Source organism: Pollicipes pollicipes, unplaced genomic scaffold (assembly GCF_011947565.3).
Source record: "Pollicipes pollicipes isolate AB1234 unplaced genomic scaffold, Ppol_2.1 Scaffold_6138;HRSCAF=7277_pilon_pilon_pilon, whole genome shotgun sequence".
NCBI classification, from domain to species: domain Eukaryota; kingdom Metazoa; phylum Arthropoda; class Thecostraca; order Pollicipedomorpha; family Pollicipedidae; genus Pollicipes; species Pollicipes pollicipes.
In genome coordinates this window covers 1,286,353-1,306,493 of record NW_023596818.1, presented here as the reverse complement: position 1 = coordinate 1,306,493, position 20,141 = coordinate 1,286,353, and the positions used below count along the sequence as shown (strand labels likewise).

The window sequence follows — 20,141 nt, the reverse complement described above, 5'->3', positions numbered from 1 at the left end:
TGGTAGACTCATATTTCCGGCCCAGCTGTCTGGTGGAAAATCGCCAGGCTATATCTGCTCCCTACTACAGGGATATCTTGTGTTTGGCATCTCTCTGGGTCTGGCTGGTCGCCTGCGGGGTCTGATCCAACCCTGTAGAACCCGACCCTGACCTGACCTGACCCTGGTCTGAACTGACCCCGGCTTGACTGGGCCCGGACTTAGTCCTGTCCTGACCCGACGCGGCGCGGCCCGATCATGACCCGATCCAGATGTGGCGCGGCTTGGCCCGATAACAAGCTGATCCTATTTTGGCGTGACCCGACCTGGCCCAACCGCAGCCTGACCTTGTCCTGACCTGCCTGTGGCTTGACCTGACCAAGCCCCTGTCTAACCTGACCCGGCTCGACCCGGCCTCAGGTGCATCCCGGACCGCTGGCGGTGCGATGAAGAGGACGACTGCAAGGACAACTCGGACGAGGTGGACTGCGTCCTCCGAAACTGCACCGACGACGAGTACCGCTGCGTCAACGGCAGGTCAGGCAGCCGCTGGCGACGAGCGCGCCAGTGCAGCGGTGCCGCTCGTGTCGCCGCCCTCTGTAGGCTGGTGTCTCGTCAGCGCTCAGCTGTCGGCCGGTATTTGCGTGCTCCGCGAGCTGACGTGTTTCTTTTTTTGTGCGTGCAGTGGTCAATGCTGTATCTGCAGGTGGACGTCACAAACCCGTCCCACACACTAAGGTGGTATGGCCGCGGTGCAAGCAGTTCGCTGGTAATGGCTAAATGGTCTCTTCTGTATGCAGGTCCACGTAAAGAGGCCTTATGAGGCTCCCGTAAGGGTCACTTCAGACGTTGATCGATAGGCTGGTGGCTGTCCGGGAGGCGGAGACGCAGACGTGCCTCCACATGGACGCTGACTTCGCATTGTTGCATGGCGCGCCGCGGCCTGGCGACAATCCGGTGACTTGGTGTGCTGCATTGGTCTGCGAGCCGCCATTGTCGGCCGACCTAGTGGTGACCCGGCCGGTGCCCGGTGACCAGTGACCCGGCTGGTGATCAGTGGCTCGGCCGGTGACCAGTGACCCGGCCGGTGACCAGTGACCCGGCTAGTGATTAGTGACTCGGCCGGTGACCAGTGACCCGGCTAGTGATCAGTGGCTCGGCCGGTGACCAGTGACCCGGCCAGTGAACAGTGACCCGGCCAGTGACCAGTGACCCGGCCGGTGACCAGTGACCAGTGACCCGGCCAGTGAACAGTGACCCGGCTAGTGACCAGTGGCCCGCCCAGTGACCAGTGAGCCGGTCGGTGACCAGCGACCCGGCCAGTGAACAGCGACCCGGCCGGTGACCAGTGACCCGGCCGGTGACCAGTGACCAGTGACCCGGCCAGTGAACAGTGACCCGGCTAGTGACCAGTGACCCGGCCAGTGACCAGTGACCTTGCCGCCAGGTGTATCCACGGCCCGCTGCGGTGTGACGGCGAATACGACTGCAGCGACCGTTCGGACGAGATCGGCTGCCTGGAGAACTGCCCGCAGGACATGTTCCGCTGCCTCAGCCCGCCGGACATTGTCCATTGCGTGCCCAGGTACCGCACTTACCCCTCCCCCTCCCCCCTCCCCACCGGCACAGTGTCGGGCCGGCGGCTGACTCACCGCCACCGCCCTGATCGGCTCATTTTTTTGGCCCGCAGTATACAGCTCACTCGTCTGGCCCGCAGGCCGGCTGCCCACTGTCCTGCTGTCGGACTCAGCGGTCAGCTGTCGATGTTGGGTTGAGGGCTATTCGTTCTTGGGTGGTGGTAAACAGTATCGCACTCACACTCGTCGCTGAATGACCCGCACCTTGTTGCACTCTTTTTGTTACTCGCCATTAGCATTGCGTTTGGCCGTCGCTGCGAAAATGTCCCGCCACGCTTGTCTGCTGGCGCGCTGACTTGGTCTCCCGCTTGGCGAGTACGCCGCTGGTCCGGCTACCCCGCACGTGTCGCGCGTCCTGACGCTGCTGTCGCCTCAGCACGTGGCGCTGTGACGGCTACGTGGACTGCACGGACGCCAGCGACGAGGCCGGTTGCAACAACACGTGTCCCGAACATCAGTTCAGGTGAGCTGGACGGGGCGGGGCGACGTGCGCTCTCGCACGGTCGCCAGGGGATGGTCGGTCTCTAGTCGGACACGTGTCCCGAACATCAGTTCAGGTGAGCTGGACGGGGCGGGGCGACGTGCGCTCTCGCACGGTCGCCAGGGGATGGTCGGTCTCTAGTCGGACATGTGTCCCGAACATCAGTTCAGGTGAGCTGGACGGGGCGGGGCGACGTGCGCTCTCGCACGGTCGCCAGGGGATGGTCGGTCTCTAGTCGGACACGTGTCCCGAACATCAGTTCAGGTGAGCTGGACGGGGCGGGGCGACGTGCGCTCTCGCACGGTCGCCAGGGGATGGTCGGTCTCTAGTCGGACACGTGTCCCGAACATCAGTTCAGGTGAGCTGGACGGGACGGGGCGACGTGCGCTCTCGCACGGCCGCCAGGGGATGGTCGGTCTCTAGTCGGACACGTGTCCCGAACATCAGTTCAGGTGAGCTGGACGGGACGGGGCGACGTGCGCTCTCGCACGGCCGCCAGGGGATGGTCAGTCTCTAGTCGGACACAGATGGGACGGGACGGTCAGTCCTCGGGCAGGCCTAGGGAGGCTTACGAGAATAGACTGATCAGATGCAGCAGCGGCCCATATCACCTGTGGTCGCGGTGCACGGCTAGGGTGTAGCTGTCTGCGATCGGGTTAGGGGGGCTTTCCTCAAGATCGCGTGGTCCAGATTCCAATGCTGTCCTTCCGCTAGGTTGTGTCGACGCCAGTGGAGCCAGCAATGGTGCACATACCACAGACAAGCCAGCAGTTAAACGTCAAGCGCTGGGCTCGGACGGTGCCACGCACGACAGAGGACCCAGCAGGGTGTTTGTATATGTGGTGCTGGAGTGGTGGCGGCGCGCCGGCCGCTAACGGGACGCGTGCCACCAGGTGTCGAGACGGCACGTGCATCCCGCCCAGCTGGGTGTGTGATGGCTCGGACCAGGACTGCGCCGACGGCTCCGACGAGACGAGCGCGCTCTGCGCCGCGCGCGCCTGCCTGCCGGGCGCGTTCCGCTGCGCTAACCACCGCTGTCTGTACCCGACGGCCGGCGCTAGCCACGTGCAAGCACTGTGCGACGGCCAGGACCAGTGCGGCGATGGCTCTGACGAGCGACCCGGTCTCTGTGAGTGGCCAGCAGGGGGAGAGCGATGGCTTTGTGGGCGCGTGCAACCGTGGTTGGGTTGTGGTTGCGCGGGCTGAGAGGGACCTCTGCTATCAATGCACCTTGAGACAGCAATAATCGTCATCAGCAGCAGCAGTTGGTATCTTAGGGTGTGATCTATGGTGACTGTTGTAGTGCGAGCAATCAAGACATATTTATGCAGCAATAGGAACTGAAACGAGAGGATCTCATTTTGAAGTGTGGCTCTCGAGTTGACACCAATATGCAGCGTGGTCTTTAAGACAACACTGACAAGAAAGTGTCAAGAAAAACTAGAAAATGGTTTGTGCATACCTCTTACAACCCCAGCTGCGTTATCGAATTTCGTCTTCTCCGCGCAGTGCTGACTCGTCTGGAGCGTGTTGTGCCCAGCACGTGAGCGCCCGAAAGAGTGTTGGTTCATACGCCCCGCCCTCTGATGGTGGGAATCACGTCCCGGGCTGGAGCCTTGAAATATCCGTGATCGTAGCCGACTGCGGCCGACTGATTGAGACTGTGACCATTACTGACTGGGGGGCAGTGGTGATGAACGGGACTGATGTGGCTGTGCTGATGACCGTGGCTGGTACCGTGGCCACGATGGCGACCGCAGCGGTGACCAGACGAGACGGTGTGCGAACAAACACAGTGGTGGTGAACCTTGACAGTGCCTGTGACCTCATTGTAGCCGTGGCTGACCGTGACCGAGACCCAGTCGCGATCAGCACCGTCACAGTGACTGCCGCCGACACCCGTGACCGCATGTGACCGTGACTCAGTGGTGACCAATGGCCGTCATAGTGGTTGCTGCCCGTACACTTGACCGCGTGTGAGCGTATGCAACCGCGACCCAGAGATGGCCATTGGCCGTTATAGTGACTGGCGTCCGTATCGTTGGCCGCATGTGACCGTGGGCGTGTGTGACCGTGCTCGCGCGTGACCGCGACCGTGTGTGACCGTGACCGCAGGTTCGGTGGGCCCTCTGCGCGCGCGCCACCGTTGCGCCGTGGAGCTGCACGGCTTCGTCTGCGACAACGGCCACTGTCTGGACAGGAAGGACGTCTGCAACTCGTATGACGAGTGCGGTGACGGCTCCGACGAGCGGAACTGCCCGCCCAAGGCCTGCGGGTGAGAGCCGGAAGACGCTGCTCTCGGGCGGCCGGATTGGGGTCTGCGCTCGGGCCACCGGGGGAGGGGGGGGGGGGGGGGCGAGCACGTGCACTGATTAGCGTGCTGGCGTGGAGTTCAGTGCTCGCCGCGGGTGGGGAAGATTTGCCAGCGTGCTCGATGTCTCGGTGCTTGTGCGCGGGTGTATCTGCAGATTGTGGGTTAGTCTGCATCAGTCGGAGCGAGACTGGTGTCCGACTCGCCGGGGAAGATAGCCGGCCGACCCGGCTAGCCAGTCGTAGGCTTGGTGGGTGCGGGTGGGGGCTGCTGAAAGATTATTCTCAGGATTTAAACTGTGTATTTGGGATGCATAGATCCGCTGCGTTAACCATTCGGCCACGAGATTATCGTTCCATTTTTGTCGTTTATGCGTTTATTCTTAGTATACACATCAAATTTGAACCTCCGAGGAATCACTTAGAATATGCAACCAGTATTTTGACCATATTTTCAATATCTAAATGGCGGTTAAATGAATTTTGGAGAGCAGTTACTTATGTGTCTGGACCTTACCACGCGCTTGGGTGGGGGGCCAAATTACCCCCCCCCCCGAAGTTTTTTCCAGAATAGTTTCCGAACGGCGCGGCGTGGCTGCGCCAAATTTTGCATAGCTGTAGAAATTTCAATAGCGGATCGTTTGGTATCAACAATTTAGATGTACATTGTAAGGTCGCTGACCGATGGCAGGTCAAAGTCAGGCCATGGTTTCAGCGAAGGCAATTTCTAGGGAATCATTCAATCTGATGCAACAATGGAGTGTTTGACGAAGCCATACATCTCTGAGATGCTTTCTTAGGCAACGCAAATATTGAATGAGCAAATTGTCTTGACCTAAGGTCAGGTATGAATGTCAAACCAAGGTCAAAACCAATCCGTTTTATTACTCTAGGTCTTGCTGTATGGGATAGTTTCTGGTGCCCATTTCGAATTTATTGACATCAGGAACCGCATTATGCATTTTCTATTGACTTCTTAGAGGTCAGGATAGGTCATTGACCTAAGATGACCCAGGTCGACAATTTGTTTTTAGGAACATACTGCCTAGCGTAATCCTTGTCGCCTATTCCAATGCAAAACTCAGCAGTCTGGTATGATTTTGGTAACCATGACCTTAAAAAGGTCAAAAAGGTCACTGACCTTAAGTGACCTTGTGACCTTTCACTTAGGAAGAGTTATCCTGGTTCTGGGGGCACTTTGGAGGCCAACCTGGAATTTGACCTTGTTTGACCTTATTTTACCCAAAGGTCATGACCTGGGTGCCTCAAAGTTTGACTTAAATGAGTTCACGTCCAGTTGAACACACCCTTTAAATTTGGTGTCTCTAGCTTTCTTAGTTCCCGAGATCTCACGAGGGTCAAATTGACCCCTCACCCGATCGAAGGGTATCTAGCCGGCCACCTGGGCGCGTGTTAACCGATGCATAAGTCTAGAGAGAAAAAAACAACCCGTTAACTGCTCTGCTATTGGGCAAGACCTCGAAGAATCTCCCATGGTGTGCCAACCTTTGGGATTTTTTGGGTTGGGGGGTTTTTGCGTCTTTAATCTTCAATATACTTGTTTTTGTAAATTGAAAAGATGAAGCATACATGTTCCACGCCACTTTCAATAATTGAACCATCTTAAGAGCCCAGCACTAATCTTTAACCATCATGGCCTTGTTTCATAAGATGAAAAACCAGCGAACTTTATTAACTCCTCGATTCCGAAAGCATTGCGAAATAGGAGGCGCCATTTAGGCAAGGTTGCTTTTGGTCTATGAGCCCCGATGGCACCAAATGAAGTGTGTAGGCTCCTATTTTGTCTTCACGAGACTAAGTCCTGGCCACAAATGGCCTTGTCGCCACGCAGCTAACCTATCCTGTGGGAATGTTTGGTGAAGGTCCCTTTGTAAGCTAAACACGTGGAGACATTTTTTTCTGGGTCGGACAGCGACAGCACTTTTTAGAGCTGGATACACTTACCCACGCCGCTAGCAACGCCCAAACGATCAATGGGAAGAAACTCCAGGATCTTTGGGTGGTATTCAGTGATGAGACGTTTCCGGCGACGCCGGTAGGATTGTCACCTGTTTTACGGTTTCCTCGGGGGATATCAGGGATCCCAGGGGCGAGGACAAACATGGTGGATAGCGGCTACCTGAAAGAAAAGACATATAGATAAGGAATAAACGGCATTAGAAGAAAGCTGAACCGCTCCCCTGATCTTAGATGGGATTGATGCTGCTTAAGTGATGGTTGGGTGGGCCTCTTTATAATGCAAGACATGTTGCCGGGCAAAACCAGGGATCATTGATCGTTTTCTTCACGTTAAACGCGCTATGTTATCTACCGATTCGTGTGAATTTTTCTTTGAAATAAAGCAGCGGTTTTGACAGCTCTAAATGTGACGGCGTGGGACCGTGGTGTTACGGCGACATCAGCGGGACAAAATTATCACAGAGTGCATTGCTGCAAAACGCAACTCTTAGTGTTGTTTTATGTCATATGCGAGGGGTTTTGCCTCGATAGAGAACAGAACCTGTTGAAACTAGTTTGGTAGGCGTGGTCCGTTTATGGAGGTTCCGTGCAAAGTTTGGTCCACGTTGTTATTCAACACGTCAGACATGGAACCGGCCAGGCACTTTCTCTTGCTGAACGAGTTGGAACTACGGAACTTGTTGAGGGTGAAGCCATTGTAACAAGGTGTGTCTCTTCGGTCCTGTCGCCCCATGCTAAAAAATGGCAGCATGCCCTCGCTAGCTCAACACGTGGAAAGCGATTCTCCCCCGTCCCCCTCCCCTCCCTCGCCCGTCAGCTGTTCGATAACACGTTCTAGCAATACGATGAACCTGAAAAGTTTCATTATATGTCAGGTGTTGAGCTGGACGCATTCTGGCGAAAAAATGGCCGAAACATCAGGTCTCTGAAATTTGATGCAATTTCGAGCGAGGCCGCGCGTCGAGCTGGTCTTAACGTCAACCTTTTGTAAATTGCGTTGTTTCGATGGTCCTGACAGGTCAGTCACGTGATGCCAGTGATGGGCCGGGCTCTGCAATAAATATTTACGCCGTCTTGAGGTTGTGCTTTTCGGACAAAGGTGCAAAAGGAGAAGACATCTTCATCACCTTAATCCCACCAAGAGGTGCTGCGGGAATGTCCCTAGGTGGTGTGTACTAAGTAGGCACGCATCGTGTGCAGCTTTCCATTGTTGAGCTGTAGTTGCAAGTGGCGTGCCGTTGGTCATGTTGCGCGCGCCGTCAGGTGACCGAGACCTGTGACGCTGTCGCCGGGCTTGTTGCAGTTTCGGCGTGTGCAGCCAGGGTTGCGTGGCCAAGCGGCAGGGCGACTCCAACTGCTTCTGCGGCGACGGCTACCGCTTTAGCGGGCACAGCAAGAGCAAGTCATGCAAGGCGAACGGTGAGTGGAGTATGGGCGGACTGGACCGGACCGGACCGGACCGGAGCCGGGTAGAGGTGTGACGTTCCCGGTGGGTACACATCAGGAGCCGGGGAGAGGCGCTGTGGTGAAGCGTAGTGGTGGTGGGGGGGGGGGGGGGGGGCGTGAGGTGGTCGGCCTCTCCAGACCTCGCTGATGGATGATCGGCGGGGTCGCTCAGTCCCGGGGGTGGTGGATGATCGGCGGGGTGTCTCGGGTCCGGGGGTGGTGGATGATCGGCGGGGTGTCTCGGGTCCGGGGGTGGTGGATGATCGGTGGGGTGACTCGGGTCCGGGGGTGGTGGATGATCGGCGGGGTGTCTCGGGTCCGGGGGTGGTGGATGATCGGCGGGGTGGCTCGGGGCCGGGGGTGGTGGATGATCGGCGGGGTGTCTCGGGGCCGGGGATGGTGGATGATCGGCGGGGTCGCTCAGGCCCGGGGGTGGTGGATGATCGGCGGGGTCGCTCGGGTCCGGGGGTGGTGGATGATTGGCGGGGTGGCTCGGGTCCGGGGGTGGTGGATGATCGGCGGGGTGGCTCGGGCCCGGGGGTGGTGGATGATCGGCGGAGTCGCTCAGGCCCGGAGGTGGTGGATGATCGGCGGGGTGGCTCGGGTCCGGGGGTGGTGGATGATCGGCGGGGTCGCTCAGGCCCGGGGGTGGTGGATGATCGGCGGGGTCGCTCAGGCCCGGGGGTGGTGGATGATCGGCGGGGTGGCTCGGGTCCGGGGATGGTGGATGATCGGCGGGGTCGTTCGGTTCGTAGACCAGTCGGAACCAGATGCGGAGACCAGTCGGTCGGCACCCTGAACCGCTATCACAAGACCACGTCTACCAGCTGCGGCGCCGAGTAACGCGACCCGCTGACGTCACCGGTCTGGAGATGTGCTCGCCTGACATCGCCGATTTAGACGTGCTCGGCTGATGTCACCGGTCTGGGGATGACCGGCGACGGACGCGCAAGATGAACAGCAGCGTCGCGCCACCGTAGAGAAGCGCGCGGGTGGCCCGGCTGGCGGCGGTCGCCGAGCCGGGCGGCGGCTGGCTCGAGGCGAGGCGAGGCGAGGCGAGCTGAAGCCGAAGCTGGTCAGCAGTCTCTGAAGTGCAGATTGAGCGGCGGCGTCACGGTGGCCTGTCGGTGGTAGCCGATGACGGCACCCCAGCCCGTGCAGAGGAGCGCCAGCAGCGCCAAGTAGCCGCCGGCGCAGAGGAGTCCGGCTGACGCGCCGATGTTAAGCGTTGCACAGTGCGCGGCCGGCCGAGCCCACATCCGGCTGCCACCAGCCAGAGGAGGACGGGGCCTGCGCGCGGCCGGCGCTCGCCGTGCACGAGCAGCCCGCTCGGCGCCAGGCAGCCGGCCTGCAGAGCGAGCGGGACGGCCAGCGGTCCCGGCTCGGTGCGCAGCCACCTGTGCAGCACCAGCTGACGCGGAAGGTCAGGTCCTGCTCTGGCGGCGACCCGACCGCGTCACCACCCGCCAGCGGCCTACCGTTAGTGCTGCCCTGGTGCGCGCTGGGGGTTGGCACGGGGGTGATGTCGCTGATAGAACTGGTGTTGTCGCCGGTTTCGGTGTCGTTTGTTGTGGATTCGTCACCGACCGGTTTGCGGTCAGCTGGAACAAAAGCCTTGACGGATTGAACACCCATGGTCTGCCGATTTCGCTGGTCGTCGCGGCACCACTGGCTGGACGAATATCACTGCTCGTCCCGTTGCCACTGCGTGGCCCAGTATCACTTCCGGCTTTGAAACCGCTGGATGGAGCCATGTCCCCGCCGTCCCTGCCATCGGTGGGCGGGCCAACCTCCACGCTCCGTTCCTTCCCGCCACCCGCGGGAAGCGCCGTCCCATTGCGTTCCGCTCCTGCGTCCTCGCCCTACTCTCCTCTCTATTCCGTCCTCCTGGTCCCGTTCCACACGTGCGGCCCTTGGTGGCGACGGCTGCGGTCGGCGCCATGGTGGCCAGCATCAGGGGGATTGAGAGGCAGCCCACCAGCCGGGCGGCCTCGCGCCGACCGCGGCAGCCGGTGCCTCCGGCGCGGCACTGGCGGCGGCGTCGGCTGACCCGACCGGACCGCGCCTGTCTCAGCCGGGTCACGCCGGTTCAGGTCGGTGGCCACGGTGCGCGCAGCCCGTCTCCGTTCAGCTCGTGTTGTTCCACTGACGGGTTGGCCGACGCCGGCCGGCTGATGGCGTCACCCGAGCGCCCGCGGCGTCGCTGTCGCCGGTCCGACCAATGGGAGGGCGAGAGTCGGCTCCGCCCGCAGCGGCGGCGGGGAGCGGACAGGCGAGAGCGAAGTGGGGAGGCTGGCGCGCGAGCGGCGGGTGGTGTCGACGGTGCCCGGTGAGCGGGGCGATCGATGGTACCGGGCCGTGCGCTGGCGGCGGCGGCCAGCCGACGACCAGTCTGAGCTGGACGGAGCCGGACAGAACCGGCTCTGTCCGGCTGTGAGGGACGCATCCTGCTGCGGTCAAATGTGATGCCGGTACACTGCCCGACTCGGCCCTCCGCGAAATGTGGTCTGCGTGAGCTGTTGTGATCTAGAAGCTGCCTGATTTTCATTTGTCTTCTATACAGCTCGGTAGAATAACATTAATTCTGACAGTAAGTACGCAATGGGGAGGATTTTGTTCAGCACACGTGATTCGAGCAGGATCTCTTGTCCCAACAGGCATGCTTTCTGACTTCCAGGTAAAGGACAAGACAAATACTGCCAAAACTTAGATGTTGGGCATTAGCGGGCTCTGGTACACGTTTTGATAACACGAGGGCAGCATGCTGCAATTCGCTTGCCGTATACGCTATCCACGCGCGCGCGCTTCGAAGGGGCCGCGACCGGTTGGCGCGCCATCAAAACCTACCGGCCCATGCTGCAATTCGCTTGCCGTATACGCTATCCACGCGCGCGCGCTTCGAAGGGGCCGCGACCGGTTGGCGCGCCATCAAAACCTACCGGCCCATGCTGCAATTCGCTTGCCGTATACGCTATCCACGCACGCGTGCTTCGAAGGGGCCTCGACCGGTTGGCGCGCCATCAAAACCTACCGGCCCATGCTGCAATCCGCTTGCCGTATACGCTATCCACGCACGCGTGCTTCGAAGGGGCCGCGACCGGTTGGCGCGCCATCAAAACCTACCGGCCCATGCTGCAATTCGCTTGCCGTATACGCTATCCACGCACGCGTGCTTCGAAGGGGCCGCGACCGGTTGGCGCGCCATCAAAACCTACCGGCCCATGCTGCAATCCGCTTGCCGTATACGCTATCCACGCACGCGTGCTTCGAGGGGGCCGCGACCGGTTGGCGCGCTATCAAAACCTACCGGCCCGCTTTCGTTCATTAACAGATGATCGTCCTTGAATGAAAAGTAAATGACGGTCTGCACAAGAATACAAATAACTCGGGTCTTCCTGTGAAAGTCTCCGCGCTCCCATCCGTGAATAGGCGGCTGTGTCAGCGTCTGCCTCTGAAATAATGCATCGCCTTTGGTGACATTGCTACGATCGGCAGATGAGTAATTAACAATACTATATCGCCGCTGACGGCATCAGCTATTGCCGATGAATTTTCTGATCACAGCTGGCCGAGTCAAGTTCACACAGGCTATTCGATGGCTGGGTGTCTAATATAACAGCAACCCGGAACGCAGCCAGCGCCTAAAATTGGAGGTGTCGACGCTTGTGGTGCGCATGTCTGCTGCCCTATTGTCCTATCAGAATTCTTCCCTTCAGTGGTCTGTGGGCTTTACTATGTGAGTCCGACGAAAGCAAGCGGTTGGACGGAAGTTCTTGAGATCGGCCCCATCTGGGTCACACTGGAAGGTGCTGCTCAGGAGGCAGCCTGTGTTAGCGGAAACCCCCCCGAAAAGGGTGAGAACAAAGGATAGCGACTTTCTAGACCTGTGTCGCCAGCTCATGCTGTTAGAAGAAAGTTCTCAACTCGCCATGTGTTGTCTTCTGTCACGATGTATAATTGCCCGTCGTCTCGCCGTCGATTCTGCTATCCCCCAATCTCCTGATGAGCGGGATGGGGGGGGGGGGAGGGTGGCGTCCCAGATAGGTGGCCTTTCTAATGAAACCATTGTCGGGGTGTGACCGGTTTAAGCTGTGACCTGGCATCATTGACCCAGCTTCGGGCTGACTACTTCGTGACCTCACTGTGCCTTGAAGCTCACTGGTTTGACCGTAGTGTGTCTTACAATCTGACTGTGTGTAGCCATGACCCGACTCGCATTCATGACGTATTGTCGCCTCCATGACCCGACCCCGCCCCCGTAACCTGACGTCGCCGCCATGACCTGACTCGCATTCATGGCCTTCTGTCGCCGCCATGACCCGACGTCACCTCCATGACCTGATGTCACCGCCATGACCCGACGTCGCCGCCATGACCGTCACCAGGTTGAGCTTGTGGCCGAGACACCGTAGCGACCTGACTTACCCTGACTAGGATCTGGCCTGTGACCTGACCTCTGCCCCGACCTCCGCCGGGCAGGGGAGCCGGCGCACCTGATGGTGGCAGCCGAGTCGGAACTGCGCCGCGTCGACCCGTACAAGCGTCTGCCCCACGAGTCTGAGCCGGTGGTGGCGGGCGCCGCGCTGCCCACGGACCGCATCGTTTCCGTGGACGTGCTCTTCTCGGCCGAGGCGCCGCTCATCTTCTGGACCAACGACGAGGACGGCACGGTCACGCGCTACACGCCGGCGGCGGCCGGCGGTGGCCGCGTCCGCCGCCAGACCACCGAGACGGTGGTGAGCCTGGCGCGCCGGCCGGCCGGCACCAACAGCCGCTGACGCCCAGCTGTTGTTTGTCGGCTCCGCCGGGGGCTGTGGCGGCAGGGCGAGGCGTTGCGGGCGTGTTACGAGACTTTTGTCAGTCGCGAAGCGGCAGACACGCGGGCCTTTCTTCATACGCTGCTCTTCTGTGCTGCATGCGGCGCCGGGCGCCTCAGCCGCGGCTGGTGGACCTGCGACGGGCCAGTTCCCATCCCTGCCCTGTGTTCGCTGGAGTCCAGCCGCCGGGAGTCAGCGGCTCCCCACACCTCCCGCGGTCGTCGGCTGTGCTGTACCGCCGTAGACGTGAGGGCGTGCGCGAATCTCACCACCGTAGGAGCGAATGGGGCACAACGGAAGCGGCGTTTGGCAGCGTGTCGACCGCTCAGATGGCGATGCGCGGCGATGTCCGCCCGTGCTCGCTCGTGCCCGCTCGTGCCCGCCCGTGTCCGCTCGTGTTCCCCCCCCCCCCTTTCCCCGTGTCACGCCGTGGCCGCCCGTATCGCCGCGCTACTCGGCCGACAGATTCGTCACCTGGTGCGGCCGCGCGGCCTGGCCGTGGACTGGGTGTCGCGCCACCTGTACGTTGTGGACGCCGGCGCGCCCCGTATCCTGATGGCCTCGCTGGACGGCCGGCGCGCCGCCTCGGTCGTCACCGGCCGCCTCCAGGAGCCCTGCGACCTGGCTGTTGAGCCGGCGCTGCGGTGAGTCTGGCGCCGGGGAGAGGCGGCTGCTGTTGATGGGCAAGGGCGCCGTCACTCTGGGTGGTGGTGCGGCCAGACACACGGCACTGGTGGAGAGTTATGTCTGAACGGGAACTGATTCACTCGGCTGCAACGGTAATTCGGGCAAATGTGTTATCGAATGACTTCCATCGCTCTCCAGCCAGACCAGACTGACATGTCAACTGTTACCAGTTTCTAGTGTTCAGCCACGGGTGACATGTTACGTGTAACATGGTAAGTTTCAGTGGCCCACTGCCAGTGTCACCTTACCTAAGATGCATTACCACTGCTCCTGACCATTAGGGAGTTCCCTCTCCCATGACCGCACGCGCACCTCCGCGTCCTCTCCGATGGCCGTCTGCCCTGGGCCCGAGACCTGTGACGTGTCACGTGACCGGCGCTGCCGACCGCGTCACGGCCGTCCTCTAACCGGCGAGTGCGCCGGCGCCGGCAGCCGGATGTTCTGGACGGACCGCGGCATGGACGCAGCCGTCGAGACGGCTGCGCTGGACGGCTCGGACCGGCACCGGCTGGTCTGGACGCGGCTGCGCTGGCCCAGCGGCCTGGCCGTCGACCACGCCGGCGGCCGGCTCTACTGGAGCGACCCGAAGCTGGCCACCGTCGAGTCGGTCCGGCTCGACGGCAGCGACCGCGCGCTTGTGCGCCAGTTCGAGAAGCGTGAGTGGCGTCTCCCGACGGATGGGCGCGAAAGCTGCGCTTGCGTGGACGGACGGGAGGTGGCGCTGGGTGTCGGAGGGGCTTGGCGGGGGTTCTGAATTGCGTTGGGTGCTGCCGTTACGGTCACTGTGGGAGGTTATGGTGCTTATGACCGTCGTATTCACACGCGCCGTACCGCTGTGAGCAAACTCGGGTCGTAGAGTTTTTGTTGTGATAGCAAGCGTCCGAATATGCCTGTGTGTTGATTCCCCAATATGTCTGTGTGTCGTTCCCCAATATGTCCTCCAGACGGTGTATTGGGCAGCTTTGCTGGTGTGGACCGCATTGCAGCACGTGGTGGCTTCTCCCTGCTGCCGTCACCCTATTCTAACCTGACCCGACCTGAGCTGACCTTACCTGACGTGGGCGACAGACGAGGGCCGCCCCCACATGCTGGACGTGTTCGAGGACTGGCTGTACTTCACCACGTTCCCGCTGCCGGGCGTGGCCCGTCTGGACAAGTTTGGACGGGACAACGTCACCCGGCTGGCCGAGGGCATCCGGGCCGCCTCCGACCTCGTCATCGTGCAGCCCAGCAAACAGACAGCCAATGGTCAGTGTAGACCCGTCTCGACCCTCCATCGGGAGAGAGGTGCAGCGTCCGATGCAATGTAACCACACTGCCGGCGGACAGGGGGCCGGGGCTAGGTCACCCTCTGGCCGTTTGACCAGGTACGGTGGCGTCCGATGCAATGTCACCACACCGCCGGCGGACAGGGGGCCGGGGCTGGGTCACCCTCTGGCCGTCTGATCAGGTACGGTGGCGTCCGATCGGAGTCGTTCAGGTACGGAGTGACGGGGTACGCCTCCGCGCGGAGAGTACGGAGGCGTCCGATCGTCCATCTATGGTCGGGGATTGCCCTGTTTTTGGCGGGGTTCGTGTGATGTTCAGTGGCGTGCGTGCCCCGGCTGCCGCAAGCAGGGACGGCCGGAGTGTCGTGTCTTGGTACCGTTGGTAGCGGGTAATATGGTGTCTCTATCATAGACTTAACACGCGTTCGGGTGGGAGGGGGGGTCAAACTGACCCCCGAAGTTTTTGCGGAATGATGTCAAAACAGTACGGCGCAAATTTTGCATAGCTGTAGACAATCGAATACCGGATCGCTTAGCATCAAACATTTTAATGTACCTTGTAAGGTCACGGACCTATGGCAGGTCAAGGTCAGGCCATGGTTTCAGCGAAGGTATTTTCTAAGGAATCGTCCAATCTGATCCAACTGCGGAGTGTTAGACAAAGTCATACACCTCTGATATGCTTTCTTAGGGAATGTAACAATTGAATAAACAAATTATGTTGACCTAGGGTCAGGAATGAAGGTCGGACGAAGGTCAAAACTAACCTGTTTTATTACTCTAGGGCTTGCTGTATCGGGTAGTTTCTGGTGCTAATTTCGAATTTATTGATAACAGGAATCGCATTATACACCTTCCATGGACTTCTTAGAGGTCAGAATAGTCACTGACATGAAATGATCCAGGTCAACATTGTTTTTAGGAACATAATGCCTAGCGTAATATTTGTCGCTTATCCAAATGCAAAACTCAAAGCAGTCTTGTATGATTTTCGTGACCATGACCTTAAAAGGTCAAACCAGGTCACTGACCTTGAATGAGCTTGTGACCTTTTGCTTAGAACAGTTATTAAGTTCTAGAGGCCCTTTGGAGACTTGCCTGGAATTTGACCTTGTTTGCCTTATTTGATCTGAAGGTCATGACCTAGGAAGCTGGAGCTTTGACCAAAGTGGTTTCACGTACAGGTCACCACACCTTGTGAATTTGGTATATCTAGTTCTCTTAGTTCCGGAGTATTAGAGGGGTCAAACTGACCCCTACCCGAGTGAAGGGTATCCATCCAGCCGGCCACCCGGGCGCGTGTTAAGCGTCTCTGTAAGGCGCTTGCACTGTTTAGAGTTTGGCTGGAACGCCCGCAAACAGAATGCTGACATTGAGAATATGCCTCAATGTCCCGTAAACATCTCGGCCCACCGAGTATCCTACGCCCCCCCCCCCCCCCCCCCCCCCCACCTCTCCGCCCCTTCCTAACCCGGTGTCTTCGACCTGCAACCACCATAAGGAGGCGTTACGGTCGTAGCGTCTTAGCGCATCGCACGGCTGGCGTGCCTGTTCCGCGAGGCCCTGAAAGCGCTTTGTCTGCACGCCAGGAACGGCTGTTGGGATTGGTGGCCTTCTCTTTTTTTGGGTCTGCACTTCGGGGGTTTGTGAGCTCGGTCTCTTCGTCCGGGCAGGCTTGAAGGGGAGGGGCTCTGCGGTTGGCCCAGGACGCCGGTGGTCCCAGGCCGCCGGCATGTGTGACACAGTCCAGCATAACACTGCCGTGTGGTGCCGGCAAGGAGCTGGAACAATTTCCCGCTGCAAAGACGGTTATAGGCAGCGCGCGGAGACGAAAGAGTCGTGTCGCCTTTAGGTGGCAGCACGGCCGCCCGACAGCCCACACGTCTGTCCGCTGCTCTGATGGACTGATTCATGAGTCCACTTGTCTGATGGGTTAAACGGAGCTGTATGTGCCAGCCAGCTGCAGTCTGTCAAGTATTATGCCATTTGCTGCCGTGTGTGGCCAAACATAAAGCAGCGTGGTTTGGTATATCCCTCTGCATTCTTGAAACTGATCGAAATATATGGCACCTCCGAGTCGAAGGTGCTGACCCATATTATCAGGCACGGAAAATAGCCAGTTTACGCCAGGCTCCCCAGTGACGTCAGAGACCTGCTCTTCATGGCAGAGGCCATCCCGGGATGTTTCACTGTGACGTCACTGGTAGCCAGAACGTTTACGAGTCCACATGGTAGGTCATATTGTGACGCATCTACCGGCGACGTCACCTGCATGGGGAGGGCGTGTACCGGTGCATCTCCGGGGCCAGGTCGGTGTCGATGGTGGCGGAGTGATTTAAGCGGAGGAAGCAGGATTGCCCATAGTTGGGTTAATGAATGATCAGCCCTTAAGACGAACGTTCAATCGAGCACTGGAAAAACAGCAGTGACGTTTGCGCGCGAACCTAGCCGGGGACGCTCACGACCCTTTGACCAGGGCTCGCGATGGTGCACACATCTCTGGAGACATCTGCCGTGAGGTTTGACAGTCATAGCCTTGTGCCAAACTGGAGCGCCATCCTGATAGACCTACGTCATAAGAACGTGGAAAAACGTTTGCTGCAGCTTTTACTGGCAGCTCTCGCTGTAATGGCCGCGACGTTCGTATTGCTTTGACCCACCGCTTGAAGCCGTGAGACCGTCAGGCGGCCTCTGGACTGATAGGTGAAGGAGTCGTGAGACCGTCAGGCGGCCTCTGGACTGGTGGTGAAGAAGCCGTGAGACCGTCAGGCGGCCTCTGGACTGATAGGTGAAGAAGCAGTGAGACCGTCAGACGGCCTCTGGACTGATGGTGAAGAAGCCGTGAGACCGTCAGGTGGCCTTCAGACTGATAGGTGAAGAAGTCGTGAGACCGTCAGGCGGCCTCTGGACTGATAGGTGAAGAAGCCGTGAGACCGTCAGGCGGCCTCTGGACTGATGAAGAAGCCGTGAGACCGTCAGGCGGCCTCCAGACTGATAGGCCAGGGTGACTAAACGGCCCGAACTGCTGGTGTACTTGAACGACATAAGACATTCGACATCAGACGTATCTTAGGGCGATGCACATTGCCTGTGTGGCTATTCCAGACCATTGTGAGAAGATAAAGCGCACAGTAGCAGTAGCAGTTGGTTGATAACGGCAGTTTGCTTGCTTATTTAATAGTATAAGGATAATCGATAGGATGGTTATGTTTTATTAGTTTGGGGGTACTGAAATACCGAAGGTCGGCTGTTTGAGGCCCACTGGTGTCATGCGTTCAGGAGTTGACTTAAGAACGCTGATCCAAATGTGGGTTTTGTCTAAAGACATTCGCGCCTGGCATCGGTAGCTGGAGTGAATCAGAACCAGGGCGTACAGGACTGTCTCTTCCTCGCGGGCGCGAACGAACGCTAATCTGCGTTGATTGCATTGCCGGTCCGAGTACCAGCCAGCATTGCTTGTTCTAAGCTGATGCCCACACTTCCAGAGTGGCGCCGATACGGCACCGGTGCCAGGCTTGTGGAATGCGCAGCATCTGCGATCGCTTCCATTACCTGTCTGGAAGCCGTCGGGCCGTCTGACCATATGGTAACACTATATTGCTTCCATGAGCTATCACCAGATGGCGTCTGGCGAGGTAGCGACAAATGCGCTGACTTGACTCGTGGCTGGCGTCTGTTGCTTTTAACTTGGTGCTGCGTTTGATAAATTGTCTGGGTGGAGAAGAGAGTAGACGTCAAGCTTGCGTCCTGCACTTCCGTACCGGTGTGGCGCTTGAGAAGTTCCTTGTCGCGGGCCTGAGGGGCCCGTGGCTTCTTGTCGCGGGCCTGAGGGACCTGTGGCGACCGGTCATTACCCCGGACATTGGATTCTGACCACGGGAGCATTACGGGAACAAACGAAGCTCCGGTCCGGGTGATAACTGGAGGACTTTAAGGGTTTGATCAGCCTATGCGTTCGCATATGAAATGGGCAAGGATTGGTCGGGTACAGATTTGGGAAATCACGGGTATGAATGGTTAATGGTACAGACGTTAACGAAGTGACGGACAGATGCTTCGAGAATGCTACACAGTGAAACTGCTTGCGCCTTTTCCGTTCACAGTTAGCTTCATTCACACTACTTTTGCGGTCATGAACACAAAAGGTTTGAGCTTGATAAGAGCTTTCCTGGAAATTCTCCATAATGTAGAAATTAAGTGCTGGTTAAATGCAAATGGGTGGCGGATGGGCTATGGGCACAGCACCATAGATAGTGGGTGGATCGGGTAAAGGAATTCTTGCCCATGAAGGCCTCAGGTGGTCACTGTCCCAGCGCCGGCGGCCTCCGACGTTGGGCCGGACGCCAGCGGCGCGGCGTCGTCCAATCGATGCCCGGCCCGGCGCTGCGGCCGAGTGGCCAAGGTCGGCTAGGAAGTCAGCCCGTGTCGGTCGCGCCGTCCGGCCGTGTGCACCGATGCGCCGCGACATGGCTGCGACCCCTGTGGTGCCGATGCTGGTGGTGCTGGTGGTGACGAGCGGACGCGTGGCGATGGCCGGATCGCCGGTGACGGCGTCACCAGAGAGACCGGTATCGCGCGGCACGGAGGTGAGGGCGGCGTCAGTGCCGGTGTCGGCCGGTGGCCTGGCTCACCCATCGCCGGCCGGTCCTCCGATGACAGCCGACTCGCCGCCTCCGGTCAGCGGTGACGAGACTCCATCACCGAACCTCACCCGACCGCAAGCCGTTGGGGACTCGGTGACGTCAACACCAAGCCTCACCCCACCGGAGACTGTCGGTGACTCGGTGACGTCATCACCGAGCCTCACCCCACCGGGGACCGTCGGCGATACGATGACGTCATCACCGAACCTCACCCGACCGGAAACCAACGGTGACTCGGTGACGTCATCACCGAACCATTCGTCGCCGGTGACAGCGGGGGGCGGGAAGACGCCGGCAGAGGCCCGCGGCGGGTCAGCGGAGCCGGCGGCCGGTGGCGCCGTGCCAGCGAGCGGGGGGGCGCCGGCCACCACGGCGCCGACTCTGCAGCAGCGTGAGGAGGAGTCAAACCAGGGTACGGCGGGAGTTCGGGGTCTGGCCGCCTGCCGCGGCCGCCCAGCCAAGAATGGTTCTGGGAGGGGTTTCCAGCAGAGAGGGGCGGGGCAGTGTCGTGGGGCTCGGCGTGATGGCGCCATGGCATGCGTTGGTCATCGTCTGTGCGATCAATCGTAGCGGTTTTGTTCGGCTTGGCTCTGGTGTTGTTGATACATGTGTCGGGAATAATTAACCCCCGGACGGGTGTCGACAGAGTCAGGGTCAGTTACTCTGATGCAAGCCTCTGGATGCTCATACTGGCGTATCAGGGCGGAAGGGTTCTCAGTGTGGATACTCGGAGTGCGGACGCTCAGTTATACCCGTTTTCAGCATCCTTCTCGGTGGACCCTAATATTGCGACATGCGCTGTGGATGATGACACCCTAGACGAGTGTAAGTGGCAGAGTAGGGTGAGGGATGGGGCATGTTCAGTCAGACATGCGAGAGACACGCTGCTCAGT

At 59.3% G+C, this 20,141-nt stretch overlaps 1 protein-coding gene across 1 annotated transcript in view; it reads left to right on the top strand.

Annotated features, from left to right (window-relative positions):
- The window catches only part of LRP1 (LDL receptor protein 1), a 116,766-nt gene that overhangs the window by 84,801 nt on the left and 11,824 nt on the right, over window positions 1-20,141 (top strand). The window contains exons 69-78 of the mRNA XM_037229625.1: window positions 400-516; window positions 1,427-1,564; window positions 1,993-2,079; window positions 2,991-3,226; window positions 4,213-4,372; window positions 7,691-7,806; window positions 12,313-12,569; window positions 13,116-13,294; window positions 13,770-13,993; window positions 14,406-14,585. Of these exons, the coding sequence (XP_037085520.1) occupies window positions 400-516; window positions 1,427-1,564; window positions 1,993-2,079; window positions 2,991-3,226; window positions 4,213-4,372; window positions 7,691-7,806; window positions 12,313-12,569; window positions 13,116-13,294; window positions 13,770-13,993; window positions 14,406-14,585 (1,694 nt within the window). The remainder of the gene's footprint in view (window positions 1-399; window positions 517-1,426; window positions 1,565-1,992; window positions 2,080-2,990; window positions 3,227-4,212; window positions 4,373-7,690; window positions 7,807-12,312; window positions 12,570-13,115; window positions 13,295-13,769; window positions 13,994-14,405; window positions 14,586-20,141) is intronic.